The sequence below is a fragment of the Pagrus pagrus genome, assembly GCF_965226575.1.
Source record: "Pagrus pagrus genome assembly, chromosome: 23".
Classification (NCBI taxonomy): domain Eukaryota; kingdom Metazoa; phylum Chordata; class Actinopteri; order Spariformes; family Sparidae; genus Pagrus; species Pagrus pagrus.
In genome coordinates, this window is record NC_140205.1 from 16,337,902 (window position 1) to 16,351,584 (window position 13,683).

Consider the following 13,683-nt stretch of genomic DNA (forward strand, 5'->3'; position numbering starts at 1 on the left):
ACCACAGGTGGAAAAATGTGTATTTTAGATTTTGAGGTGAACTGTCCCTTTAAAATAAAAAGGTCATTAAAAGAAACGCAGTGGTTAAAAGTGATTTATAAGCAGACATCCCCACCTGACCGCCAGCTTCTGCTCAGCCTGCGCTGTCTGCAGGATATGGACGAAGTGTTTCAGGTAGTAGAGGTACTTGGACCAGGTCAGCCTGCGACACACTGCGCCCACCACCTCCACCGACGCTGATATCATGCCCTCATGCTGCAGTATGTGAGGAGGAGGAGGAGGAGGAGGTCAAACACACAAAACAATAAACAAAACTTGTGTGTTTGGATGAGTTTGTGTGTGCATGAGTCACCTTGAGCATCTTCTCATCTAGCACGGCGGTCATGGCGTACGGCATGATGTAATTCTGGAGAGAACGAGGCGTCATCACCACCTGGCCCTCGGTCAGCTGCTTGGCCAGCCTCCTCAGGGCGCGACCTCGACGGTGGATCTAAACAGAAAGAAAATAATGCCACAGATATGTCAGTCACATGTGTGACAGGTGGAAAAGGGAGAAAGGAGATACAGGAGTGACTTTTCATGGTTCTCTCTCTTACCTGGATGTGCTTCATGTGCTCAAAGAAGTCAGACTCTGGGTCGTTGTAGTCGGTGAGCTGCACCAGGTCTCTGAACTCCTTCTTGGAGGGAAAGGTCTTTACCAGGCAGGCCAGTACAGTGGTGTAGTCATGTTGTACACTCTGGTAGAGAGAAGGGAGAGAGCAGATGACTAACTTCATACTGAGTGAGTTTATAGGATCATCTTGATATCCCCACTGTGTTTAGAAATGGGAGGAGTGACATGTGCTCCTGACCTCTGTCTTGCTGCGAAGCCCCTTGTGTACAGCGTCCAGGATGGTGTGTTGTACAATGTCCCTGTAGATCTGTTCTCCAGCCCCGACCTCTGCCAGCTGGGTGATCACCGCAGACAGACACAACGTGGCGTTGTCTGCCAGCGACATGTCACCAATCTGCATCCAAAGGAAGGAGGGAGCGGGGAGGAGAGGAGAATCAAACAGATGATGAAAATCTTCTCGGGTTGAAGCTAACAGTATAGACAGCATGTCAATATCATGTATCTGCTTACCTCATAGGTGTGGAAGCAGTTGTGTATGATGGTGCTGATGTAGTCCAGGTCCAGAGTGGTCATGTCTTTGACGCGTCTTGTGGCATCTTGGAAAGCCGTCAGACGCACTTCGAAGTAGACCTCATCCAAGTGCCGACTGTCAAACGCGTTAAGCTGGAGAAAGTGAGCGTGAAACAATAAGAGTCGTCTTACTAGTTAGAATATTGTGAACCAGGTGTATAACACAGGTATGGGTAAATATGGTATTTATGAATATGATATGAATGATCTTACCTTTGTTGCTAAATCGGTGATGTACAAGATGGACGGCTCCAGATCTGACAGAGTCTGAGAGCAAAGCAGCAAGAGGGAGAAAGAGTCATTAAAAAGAAGAAACATGCTAAAAAGTCCTGGTTTTATTAAGGTGGTGTAGTTATCAGTTAATAGTGAATTTCTGGCTTCATGTTGGCCTGGTTTCCCTGTCAACATGCTAAACACTTTGATTATTTATGAAAACACTCATTTTAACTCTAAAATCCAATAAAAATAGCAAAAAACACCAGCTGGAAATATACATCTGATACAGGCTAAAAGCTACATATATCACACTGCTTACTGTATATGGATTCATACACCAATGTCCAGTGCAGTGTGACCGACAGTGGTGACTGCACATTTATGTCTTCAATTACAAATACAATACACCAGTAAAATGAGCATCTTGTTTAGTTCTCTGCTGTACCTGGAACACGTTAACGAGGGCCTGTCTGGGCAGCTTGTTGTGGATGATGGAGAAGAGTCTGCTGAGCGGCCGCAGGAAGGCGGAGGGCTGCGCACTCTGTCGCAGCAGGTTCTGCACTGTGGCGAGGATGTCGATTTCTGTCTCCTAAAACAAACACACAGCAAGGTCATTAATGGGCAGCATGAAGAAGCACAGGCTCTGATAAACTAGGTTCATTTCTTAATAACGATTAATGATTAATCATCAAACAACATCAAACAAGAAAAATCAAAAATTAAAATTCCAACAGACATGCTTTATTAATGTTGTTATTGTTCCCTTTTGTTTGTTTCTATTTATTTTCCACTGGGTGCCACTGCATAAAATAAAATAAAAAATGTAGGCTTTTAATATAAATACCAAGAAGACTGGCTGCACTTTAGGGCTCAGCTAATGGGGGTTCTGATAAACAAACAAATACAGAAAACAAATAATAATTTGTTAGTCTTACTTGAGGATTGTTGGCTCTCTGGAGGTAGGGCAGCAGCAGGCTGATGAGCACCGAGCTCTGCTCCTTGTCGCTGACAAAGCGACTCACCCTGATGGAGAAAAAAGTCAAAGAGGTGTTTGATGAGACAAAGTAAAGTGCAAACACAAAACAAATCTTACAGACAGCGAAAGTAACCTGAATGTGAACTATACTGTGTGTTCTCATCCAAATAAGACACTAACTTGGAGAGGATGTTGAGCTCTTTGGCCACCTGGGCCCTGAACTTCTTCTTCTTGAGTCTGTCGGTGTTGCGTACGACTCCGCTGAGGTAGTGCAGCAGGGTGGATATGTGAGGCAGCAGCAGTCTGGAGCCCTGAGTTAATGAGTCTGGAGGAGATACAACAGTGTTCACATTTAAATCTACGACAACACTTGAGTTAGAAGATATACTAAAGATAATTCACTTTATCTTCTTTCCTTTATCAAACTTTGCTAACCTGCACTGACAAGAGCGCCCTCTTCTGGCTGCGGGAACACACATCCGTTCACGCTCAGCTCCGTCTCGCTCTCTGAGGCAACAAAGTCCTCAGTGGTTGCGAGAGACTCTGCTATGTCCATCACCATGGCGATGGTCACTGGGGAGGCGTTCTTGGCTGAGAGTAGGGCGAAGACGTTAAGGAGAACATCACACTCCGGCTGGTTCGGCCTCTGCTTGGCCAAGAGGGGGAAATACCTGAAAAACAAGAAAAACATCTCATGTATTTCTTTCTTTAACTCACTCTGGATGAAAACTACTATTAACTGTTAAAGATGTTTTGGAAGATAGATGAACAATGTGATCAGAATACCACAGATGGAGAGGAGAGGCAGACTGACCTGGCATTTTTGCACCACACATGGATGAGTTTCAGCAGAGGGGTGGGGGAGTAAGGGCTCTCTGTGGGGAGACGACACACCTGCACAAAAACAAATATTAACTTTTAGCTGAACCAGAAATGTATTCACAAAAAAAAAACCTTAAACATAATGGAAACCCGACAAAAACACAAAAATTGTTAGCGACGAGTACCTGAGGCAAGACCACAGCCTCAAAGACGGCGTCCAGCTCATCTGGACTGAAGCTGTAGGAGTCAAAGCCGTCGAAAAAGTCCTGGATCAGCAGGATGCCGAGTCGCCTCAGGTTCTTCAGTGGACTGATGCAACCTCCACGCAGCTGCAGACAACAGGACAGTTTTTTAGGTTTACTTCTCTTAGTGCAAAGGATTTAGTTATATATTGTTTTAACAAAGCATCCAAGAACAAAGATATTTCTAAAAATATGATATCAGGTGGCATTGCAGTAAATAACATTTTAACACCCGATTATCCGTGATGCTCATACGTGCATTTTTATTATTCACTTGCGGCTCAAAAAGCACAGTTTCTTATTCACAGACAAACTATCTCAGAAATTCTTTTCCTGTAACTGAAGAAAGAACCTGTCAAACATTAGACGGACAGAGAAACTAAAGTAACACTTTAGTGGCTAGATAAACACTGGAAAAGATTTAATGAAAGTTTCCTCCTATGCACTTCTGTTACAAAGACAAAACAACTTATAGTACCCAGTGAACTGTACACACACGCTTCACAATGGCACGTTTTAACTTGGAAGTCAATCATACTTATTATTTTAGAGATCAGTAATACAGCAGCTGTAACTGAACAGCTTCAACTCATTCAACTTGTTACTCTTGGTATGCTCTCAAGTTGTCTTGGTCATATATAGAAATAATTCAGGAATCTGATCATTAAAAATCTACCAAAAAATATATATATTTTTATCGATCTCTATCTTGATTACCTGGTCCCTGCTGTCCAGGATGGTGGACACCGAGGCGGTGACACACAGCAGGATCTGCAGCACCTTGGGCAGGTAGATGTGGATGAGGTGGCCCAGTTTCTGGATCACCACATTGATGATGTTCAGCAGGCTGTGCTGACGGCCCAGCGGCAAGACGGCACTCACATCTGTCTCAGCTATTGCTCTCAACACTGCTGACAGGCAGGAACCTGAAGAAGCAGGCAAAGAAGAAGGGAATGCCTATTGTTAAAATGCTGCTTTTTACATCAGAGTCTCAGGAGGAGCATTAGTTCAAGAGAGAGTTGTTTTCTTGTGTAATTCTTGTGTATTGTTCTGTATCAGATATACTATTGGAATCGTTGAAGCCTACTGAGACCTTTGGAAGGGTAGTCTTCATCTTACTTACTTAATTTATCAGTCTGTATTATATAAATTGCAGAAATAAAGACGAATGAGCACTAGGGGAGCAACTAACAACTATTTTCATTCATTTCTTCCCTCTATTTGTCCGACCAACAGTCCAAAACCCAAAAACTCTTTACTTACTATAATAAATGACAAAGAAAAGCAGCAAAAGCTTACATTTAAGAAACTGGAACCAAGAAATGTTTCACATTTTGCTTGAAAAATGACAGAAATAATATCAAATTATCAAAATACTAGATTACTTTACTTCCAACTGACTAATCGATACATTAATTTATATTCACAGTGCTGCAGATAAAAAAAGTCTAAAAAATTGTTTAAAAAATTAGTTTTTTGCAGCAGATTATATTACATTAATTACTAATTACAAAAATAAAAGTTTTTTTTATGATCTATAATGAACAAGGCCCAGAAAGTCACTCTATATATCATTCCCCCGGTAGCTCTACCAGTTAGAAGAACAAACATCATTTAGTTTTCACTCTGAATGTGTCACCCATTTAAAAAACTAAATCTTAATCTATGCTGATTAGGATTGAAGTTCAACCTGAAAGGTCATACAGACTCAACATATTAACCTTGTTTTACCTGAATCTTCAACAGGGGGGTTTTTGGCTGGAAGTTTTTTGGCGAATATATTTTATTGTTAACGGCACGTGTCGTACCTTGGCTGTGATGGCAGACAGGCTCCAGCAGCAGGTCAATGAATATCCCCAACTCCTCAGACTGGCAGCCTGCCAGGAAACGCAGGATAATGGAGGAGCGGGAGGCGGAGCTCGCCTTCCCCTGAAACTTGCTGCCTGCTTTACTGCGCAGACGGCCGAACAGGATCCTGAACAACAAACACAGGGCTGGTGACTGACAGATCAAATCAAAGTGTAAGTTACTTCAGGTAAAGCTGTGGTGCACTGAGAAAGGAGATGGTCTCCCTACATTCTTCTTTTTTGAAAGAATGCTGCTGCTTTCCATGTCAACATGAAAAGCAGTTTATCAATGACCTGACTTGTTAGCTAATAAACTGTAAAACCAATGGACACTCCCAAAATGAACAAAGTGTGTCTTAGTGATTATGTGTATTGTAAAAGTATTGCTTGAGTTCGCTTTCTTGCAGCGAGCTCAATGAGAAGATTAATACCACTCTTCTGTTGTCTATCAAATATGAAGCCATGGTCAGGAGATGTTAGCTTAGCTTAGCATAAAGAAACTGGACGGAGAGAATCACAGCTAGTGTGGCTGTCTAGAGGTAAAGAAAAAAAATTGGTGCTGGTAGGCAGCAGGAACGTGTGTGATAAGATAAACAAATCCTCCGCACACTGACATAGACTTTACTATAGTAATTTAGTAAAGGGAACAACACGTTTCGCGTTCAGTGTCATCAGGTTCACCTCAGGTCTGAGGCCTGAGACCTGAGGTGAACGCATCAGACCTGAGGTGAACCTGATGCGTTTCGCGTTCAGCGTCATCAGGTTCAGCTCAGGTCTGAGGCCTCAGACTCAAACGCGTTGTTCCCTTTAATAAATTACTAGTAAAGTCTATGTCAGTGTGCAGAGGATTTGTTTGTTTATCTTATCATACATGAGAGTGATGTCAATCTTTTCATCATCAGGAAAGTGTGTTTTCCAAAATGTCTAATTATTTATTTTTAGGCAGCTGACATTAACGAAAAAACATACTCCACAACACAAACACACACACAGTACCTCATTAACAGTGGGATGAGCTTGGCTCTGTGTGAAGCGTCGACCACTCCCGTCTCCTCAGAAATGTTGAAATGGACGATTTCCTCTTTGAAGTGTTTGTCTTCCAGCAGCTTCTCCAGATTCTCCCTGAAAACACGCAAACACACACACAAAGGTCAAAACTTCAGACACACACTTCAGTGTCTTGAACAAAGACTTATTCTTAGGACAGAAACTTGAACCTGGGTTAAAGACACTCCTAATGACCTACAATGTAGCCCCATAATGATGCTTTATGTGTATTTGATAGTCAAGTTAATAACCCATATCAACTGAAGGTGAAAGGCCATGTTGTAGATCCTAATATATGGACTCATTACCGGCATACAAAAAACAAAACCAGGTCAGTGTTACATCCTGATCCTGAACAAAGAGTCACACACAAGCATCTGTAATGTAAAACTTTCCAGGAAATACACATCTGTCTGCAGGTGGGCTGGAGGTTCAGTAAACGGATAGCTTGATAACAGTTAACATTCCTCCGCCTGTAACCATAGAGGGCTGACGACGAGAGCTCTGATTCCTATCGGAGATGCCACAATGAACTCTTTAAGGCAAAGGAAGAATGGGAGATTGTTGCGTCAAGAGAAATATTACTGTACACGTGTTTTCCTAGAAGTGTTCTTACTTGTATGGGACTATGTTGGGGTCTTTGTATGTGAGAACGCATTCCAGTGCAACTCGCTGGATCTGCTGGTCCTGATGGCACAGCAACTGAAAACAGAGAGGAGTACAGCATGCTTAGAAAACTTACGTACTGTGATATATTAAAAAAGACACTCAGACACAGACGGTTTTGGCATTGCTGAAGAGTGTCCAGATATGTTCAAACATCAGAGCAAAATGTGCGTGAAGTTTTTGGATTACCTGGTTATAGAGCTCAGCGAGGCTGCTCTCCAGGTAGAGAGAGCGAGGGTTGGTGAATTTGGCGAATACCTTCAGATGGGCAATCAGCTGTCTGTGAGAAAAAAGGCAATTCCCACACAGGGGTCACACATTACACTTCCAGACTATACACAGAACAGGGCGATAAATAATATTAAAATACTCTCACAACTTTATACTTCTACTCCACTACATTTATCGGATAGCTTTAGTTACTAGTTACTTTTCTGTATATTTCATCCACCACTGCTGTAACTAGTGTAGAGTAATAGTTGTTACTGTAACGATCACGAGGCAGGTAGAGACATCATTGAGTGTGATTCTGATATCTTACTTGGCGGCAGCTCTCCTTGGCAGTGCCTTCCTCTGTTGTCTACCTCCCTCCTCCGCCTCCTGCTCCTCCTCCTCTCCCTCCTCCTCACCCTCCACAGCCATCTGAGACTCCTCCAGAGCAGCATCTTCCCTCTTCCTCAAGTTCTGAGTAGGAGCCACCAGCAGGTCGGCGGGGTAAAACTCATTCCTGACAACAACAATAAAAGCATCAGGATGAGATCCTTGCACTCTGACGGCACAGGATAAATGTACCTATAATATAGTTCACGTAAAAACACCATAAACACTGACCTGATGAACCTGAGCAGCAGGGGGGTCAGTTCTCGGCTGCGTGGTTCCACCCTGTCGGGAAACTGGGCCATGGAGCGCCACAGCAGGCTGCGGAAGTTGATGAAGTCCGTCCTCTCGTTGGGGTTACAGCTCAGTTTGAGCTGCTCGAGGAACAGCACCCCCACATCCCCGCTTTCAATGACATCACAGCCCTGCTCGCCTTGGGGACCTGAATCCTCCTCTTCATCATCATCCTCGCCATCCTCCTGCAGCTCTTTTTCTACACGCAGAGAGGAAGAGTTATAGTTAATTAAACTTTAACTTATAGTTATTTGACCATTGGCATTGACATGCTTTATACACCATTTATAAAGCAATACTGTGTAGTTAAACATTATTTGGATGAAACTGATGATTTGATTGAACTATGATTATTAATGATGGTTATTATTAAGTGTTACCAAGCTGTGGGTCCCAGCATGTAAAAACTGTCACTGAATAAAGAATTTACATGTAACACACATACACAGCGGGCAGCCCTTACCAGCCAGCCCTGCCACCATCTCCAGATGTTCATGGTAGACTCTCCAGAAGTCTTTGTTGTCCATCCCTTTGGCGTGGCTCCTGTGAGGAGCAAAGAGACCCGTTTGTACTAAATGTCTTCAGCAGACACCTAAAGATGTTAAATATTTGTGATAATTATGCAGGCAATTCAGACAAAGTTCTTATTTTTAGCAGTAATGCCTGTTAGCAATCATCAAAATGCCTTAAATGAAAAGAGCTTGACTGACAAAAAGCAGATGACTCAATGTATCAAACCATTATAAGTGTGTTAATTTCAGCTAAATTAATCTTATACTCACACAACAAGTTCAATCACTGCGTCCCACAGAGGTTTGAAGTTGACGAACAGCATTGCGATGAGGTAACGCAGAGGAACCTGGAGGAAAATGGGCAGAAGAATGATACCACTGAAGCATCTCTCCTCTCATGTCTATATTTGTACTTAATACATGTACTGCAATCTCCTACACACTTTATAAGGTTCTGGGTACCGTCTCTTACAAAGTGCTACAAAGTGGCACGTATCACGTGAAAATTCTGAACGTACATCTCACAAATTGCCCCTTTAAACATCACTTTAGAAATCACATCACAAGAATAAATTATCAATGTCACGGTGTTGATAATTTCCAAATGATGAAGAGAAGAAGAAACAGCCAGGAGAGCTTCCTCTGTACCTGCTGGAAGGTGCCAGGCGGGCCCTGCGGCAGACTGCGCTGCACCAGGTCGTGTCTCAGCTTCCGGAGGTGAAGCAGCTTTTCTCTGTAGTCCTGCACCGAAGCTGGCACCAGCTCAGCCTGCAGGCAAACTGCAAACACCGGCTGCACCTCCACATTCTCCTCACCCTGGACAGAGAAGCACACACTCACACAAATAAGCACATCGTTTAAATGTATTTGATCAAGTTCAATGAGAATGCAGACTGTACCTCGATCTGTGGAGGGAGCTCTGCCTCAAACTGAGAGAGAATCCTCAGAGTCAGGAGGCGGATCTGAGAGAGAAAACAATTTATTAGTGACACTGGTGGTAAACATATTTGCATTATTCTTTGGATATTCGGTGAAACTCATGATTAAATGTCTTTGTGTTTCAATGAGCTTTCTCAATAATGAGGAATTGCTTTAAGTCCCTGCTGATATACCATGGAGATGTTGGAGGAGAGGTTGGCATGCAGGAACTGGAAGAGCTGCAGCAGTGCACTGTGGGACAGGTGCTCTGAAACACCGCTGAGTGACAGGCGGCTGTAGTACAGATCTCCCAGCAGCAGGGCAGACAGGTCAGTGGGAAACTTCCTGTAACCAGAATGAACACAATGATTGTAAGTTAGTGGAAGTGACAGAGGCGTTTACAACCTGTTCCTCATTACATTTCAGCTATAAAAACAACGGAAAGTACCGAAGGATTGAGTTGATCTTGTCCACAGTGAGCAGTGCGAGGAGCTCAGCAGAGCCGTCCAGAGTGAGGAGGCAGCTCAGGGCCTGTCTGGCTACGAACAGACCGGCTGGAGGGTGGAGAAGCAAGGCAGGGCAGAAGGGCTTCAGTCTCGAGAACAGCAAAACTCAATGCACAATTCAAAATCTGTTTTAAAACTTGTATGGGTATGAACAGTTCAATAGCTCATTTTGTCTGTGGTGTTTTGTACTTAATAACTACAACTACTCAATACTTCACAACCGTCTCAGTTGCTATGAGCAGTTTGATATTTATGCAGTGTGACCATTAAAGAAAAAAGGTAACAAGAAATCACAAACCTTTTCCCAGTTTTTCTGTCTCAATCTCACACAGGAGGTGGTTTAAGAAAGCAGTCACAGCAGGAACAACACTAGCTGGAGTTAAAGGCCTGAAGAATAAAAAAACCAAAACAGAAATACAACAGATTAGTTTAATAAATCTCTCTGCTCATCTTTACTCCACTTTCCCCCTTTTTTAAGTATTTTTTAGGCCTTTTCATGACTTTATTGACAGGACAGCTTGAGAGATGATAGGAAATGGGATGTGGTGGGGGGTCGTGTGTTACCTGAGGTGTGGCAGAAGCACCAGAGCAGCCCAAGGAAGTGACAGGTCAGTGATGGACTGGTTCTCCTCCTCTGGATATTTGATCAGAGACAGCACCAATTCTGGCACTGCAGGCTGCTCTGATGTTGTGCTGCTATTCTGACCTGCGTCGTTACTGCTAAACACTCTGCGGGAGGAAAAAACACGCTTACCTCCTGGACAATACTACATTCAAAAGTAGGATTAGGGCATGAATCAACAAAGAATGTATTCAGACTGTTCTTAAATAATTTAAAGGATGTAAATATACTGTAATATCTGACCCTGTGGTCTGTCCGGTGAAGAGCAGCGGGTAGGTTTCAAAGGCCATGGAGCCGTCTGTGGGTGGTGGGGCTTTGGCGAGGATCAGACTAACCAACACATCCAGGCCACAGTGGCGAGACACGGGATCGCCACAGCCGAACAAGCCAGCGGTGAAGCGCAACAGGCTGGGGAGGAAGAGCTGGAAGAGAGGGATGGAGGAAAAAAGTCAGAAACCAGACAGAAGCAGAAACAGAAGAAAATACTGGAAACATCCCTCCACTGGTGACTCACCTGCTCAAACTGTTTCATGGTAAACATCTCCTTTGTGAACTCGAGTATCAGATCTTGCCCAATTGTGCTGCCAAAGACCTTGTGAAAAAGAGACACATGTTAACACACCAACAAAAGTACTAACCCCAAACATACAGATATTGTCACATTCTTTTTTCCCCGTTCAACACAAACACACACCTTCTGGACCGTCTCCTGGATGAGCGCCTTGGGCAGGGTGATGTTCTCTCCGAGGAGCAGAGAGGAGGTGATCTGGAGGAGCAGACGGGAACAAGGAGCCGACATAGACGAGCTCTGAGTCAGCCGCAACACCGTCTGCAGGCAGGAGAAAAGAAGTAAGATGAGTAAAACAGTAAAAAGACAAGTCACTGTGACTTTACCGGGAGACCAGCGTTCTCCTCCTACCTGGCAGACAGCCTCCGGCTTGGTGATCTTGGCTCCGTCTCTGTGGGACACCAGGGTATGGAGAATGAACAGCAGCCTCTCCAGCTGCTCTGCTGCCTGGTCCGCCTCTTCTCCTTTGGCCTCCATGACACCCAGGACCTCCACCACACTGAGCTGTACATGGGAACACATCACCGTCAGACACAAGGCGGGGTAAGTCCAATTGTCTGGGATGCATTTTGAATGTTTCAACCCACCTGTAAGGACTCCCACAAAACCAGGAATTGGTCTCTTTCAACGTGATCAGCCGCAGCCTGGGCCATGTGATCCAGTGCGTCCTTGACAGTGTCCCATGGCAGAGAGACTCCGGGGCTGGTTGAGGGTCCAAGCTTACGCAAAGCTACAGGGAAAGCCTGAAGAGAAAGGTGAAGAGAAACAGATGGTTCAAGGTATGAATGAGTATGAATCTGACAGGTGGCCATTTCTTACACATTGCACCTTTAACTGACAACACTTTGTACTAAACCAGGGATTCTGCTAAGTAACATTATTTAGCACATACAGTCCTTAGATAAGAAACTCACGTTTGCAGCGCAGGAGTGAAACATGTTTCGGACTCCTTTGCACATTTCAAACAGCAGCTGACCTGCTCCCTCCGCCTTGTCAGGGTGCTGCTGCAGATCTGTGAACACATGATTCAGCAGGGCATCGAGATCCGGAACCTGCGTGACACGTAGAAATGTCATTGAATCATTAACATTTTGACACGAGGAAGGAAGGCACAAGCTCATGTTTGACATCTGCTCACCTTTCTCATCAAAAAAGAGAAGCTCTCTGCTGCAAACTTGCGGATGTGCTCCTTTTTGTGCGCCAGCAGTGTGCTGTATAAACTGAGGAGAAAAGAAGAATTAATTTTCACCATGTTGGAAAATAGATTCACCTATGAAGCCTCCGCAGAATCATCTTATTTTCTCACCTGTAGATGTTGCTCATGTCTTTCACCATGAGCCTCCACAGGTACTTGTAGAGGTAGGAGAGACAGGTGAAAGCCCACTCCAGGACCTCCGTGTCCTTGGTTTCCAGCAGCGAGGTGATCAGAACGAAGAAGTCTGGGAAGTGGGGGTAGAAGTCAGTCTGGAGGTCTCTGGCCAGCTGCACCACCAGGCTGAAGGGAGAAAGAGTAGAGAGACACCGCTGGAGTTATTGACTGGAGTCACACGTAAACTACAGCTACTGCATCACATGGCACAATAAGCTACAAGCCATATACGAAATAAGAGACAACTTACTCCAACAGTGGCTGATAGGCCAGACTGTTGATGACAGCCAGGTGTGTTTTCAGACTCTCCACTATCGTCTTCTGATGGAACACCAGCATGTTGAATGACTGGCTCTTGTTGGAAACCTCTTTCAAAAATGTAGCTGTGAAGGAAAGACATTCAGTTTACATTCGCTGCAAACAACAGCATCTTTCCAAGAGTTGTAGGTAATTTCAGGCATTTTTTTCCTTACATGTTACAACACTCACTACAAGGTGACGTATTAATCATAGTTTATACATACTGAAATGCTCTGTCAAGTTGAGGTCTCTCCATTTTGTCAGTCCTTCGGAGAAATATGTCTCTACTTCCTGCAAACAAGTCATTAGATGCAAACCATAAAGACACTGAGAAGCCTGTTGTATAAATAAGAGAAATGCTCATGCCCAAAATGACTGATTGTACAAACCTCTGCATAAGATCCAGTCCTGTCAATACGATGGATGACATCAATGTTGACATTGGCAAGTCGTTCAGCAAAAGTGAGAAACTGAAAGAGACACACCAGACAGATTCATAGAGCTAGCTAGGGCTCGGAGACAACGGATTTAACAATGATAATGTAATACTAGCACTAGAATGCCATATTTCCCTTAAACTAGAAGACTATGCTACCTGAGTGAAATCAACAACGAGTCTCCATACTTGATTTAGTTATAATTTGTATATAAAATATCAGTTTAACAAACTGTTACTACAGTTGTGTATTTATCTCCACCCCTGCGTCTCTATTAGCAACATGCTGCAGTAAGTTTGTGGACTCTCACCCTGTAGGTGTTCTCAGATTTGTGATACGAAGACTTGGATTTAATCTTCATCTTTGCCTCGTTGCTTAAAAAGTGATTGATTGTATTCCAAAGGTCGTCGTGCGATTGAAATGATTCATGAAAACGACAATGTGTTTCTTTTCGTTACTACGACTGTTTACACACACGCCGACACCAGGGCGCAGCCATGTTGCCCAAAGCATTCTGGGAAATTTTAACTCCGCGTGGTGTGCGAGAGAAGCGGAGAGGCG

General features: G+C 43.8%; 1 protein-coding gene across 1 annotated transcript in view; it reads right to left on the reverse strand.

Annotated features, from left to right (window-relative positions):
• Positions 1-13,616, reverse strand: part of utp20 (UTP20 small subunit processome component) — a 20,661-nt gene extending 7,045 nt beyond the window's left edge. The window contains exons 1-39 of the mRNA XM_084346340.1: positions 13,433-13,616; positions 13,075-13,155; positions 12,910-12,976; positions 12,636-12,768; positions 12,323-12,511; positions 12,155-12,236; positions 11,931-12,068; positions 11,604-11,759; positions 11,368-11,520; positions 11,143-11,277; positions 10,963-11,040; positions 10,692-10,870; positions 10,391-10,555; positions 10,125-10,213; positions 9,769-9,874; positions 9,515-9,665; positions 9,302-9,364; positions 9,051-9,218; positions 8,673-8,749; positions 8,354-8,433; positions 7,831-8,089; positions 7,541-7,726; positions 7,189-7,279; positions 6,950-7,035; positions 6,283-6,408; positions 5,248-5,414; positions 4,157-4,365; positions 3,383-3,526; positions 3,190-3,269; positions 2,811-3,046; positions 2,556-2,700; positions 2,335-2,422; positions 1,845-1,988; positions 1,397-1,450; positions 1,124-1,276; positions 852-1,007; positions 597-737; positions 353-490; positions 121-255 (exon numbers count right to left, since the gene is read on the reverse strand). Of these exons, the coding sequence (XP_084202466.1) occupies positions 121-255; positions 353-490; positions 597-737; positions 852-1,007; positions 1,124-1,276; positions 1,397-1,450; positions 1,845-1,988; positions 2,335-2,422; positions 2,556-2,700; positions 2,811-3,046; positions 3,190-3,269; positions 3,383-3,526; positions 4,157-4,365; positions 5,248-5,414; positions 6,283-6,408; positions 6,950-7,035; positions 7,189-7,279; positions 7,541-7,726; positions 7,831-8,089; positions 8,354-8,433; positions 8,673-8,749; positions 9,051-9,218; positions 9,302-9,364; positions 9,515-9,665; positions 9,769-9,874; positions 10,125-10,213; positions 10,391-10,555; positions 10,692-10,870; positions 10,963-11,040; positions 11,143-11,277; positions 11,368-11,520; positions 11,604-11,759; positions 11,931-12,068; positions 12,155-12,236; positions 12,323-12,511; positions 12,636-12,768; positions 12,910-12,976; positions 13,075-13,155; positions 13,433-13,483 (5,079 nt within the window). The 5' untranslated portion in view covers positions 13,484-13,616. The remainder of the gene's footprint in view (positions 1-120; positions 256-352; positions 491-596; positions 738-851; positions 1,008-1,123; positions 1,277-1,396; positions 1,451-1,844; positions 1,989-2,334; positions 2,423-2,555; positions 2,701-2,810; positions 3,047-3,189; positions 3,270-3,382; positions 3,527-4,156; positions 4,366-5,247; positions 5,415-6,282; positions 6,409-6,949; positions 7,036-7,188; positions 7,280-7,540; positions 7,727-7,830; positions 8,090-8,353; positions 8,434-8,672; positions 8,750-9,050; positions 9,219-9,301; positions 9,365-9,514; positions 9,666-9,768; positions 9,875-10,124; positions 10,214-10,390; positions 10,556-10,691; positions 10,871-10,962; positions 11,041-11,142; positions 11,278-11,367; positions 11,521-11,603; positions 11,760-11,930; positions 12,069-12,154; positions 12,237-12,322; positions 12,512-12,635; positions 12,769-12,909; positions 12,977-13,074; positions 13,156-13,432) is intronic.
• Between the last annotated feature and the right edge of the window lie 67 nt (positions 13,617-13,683).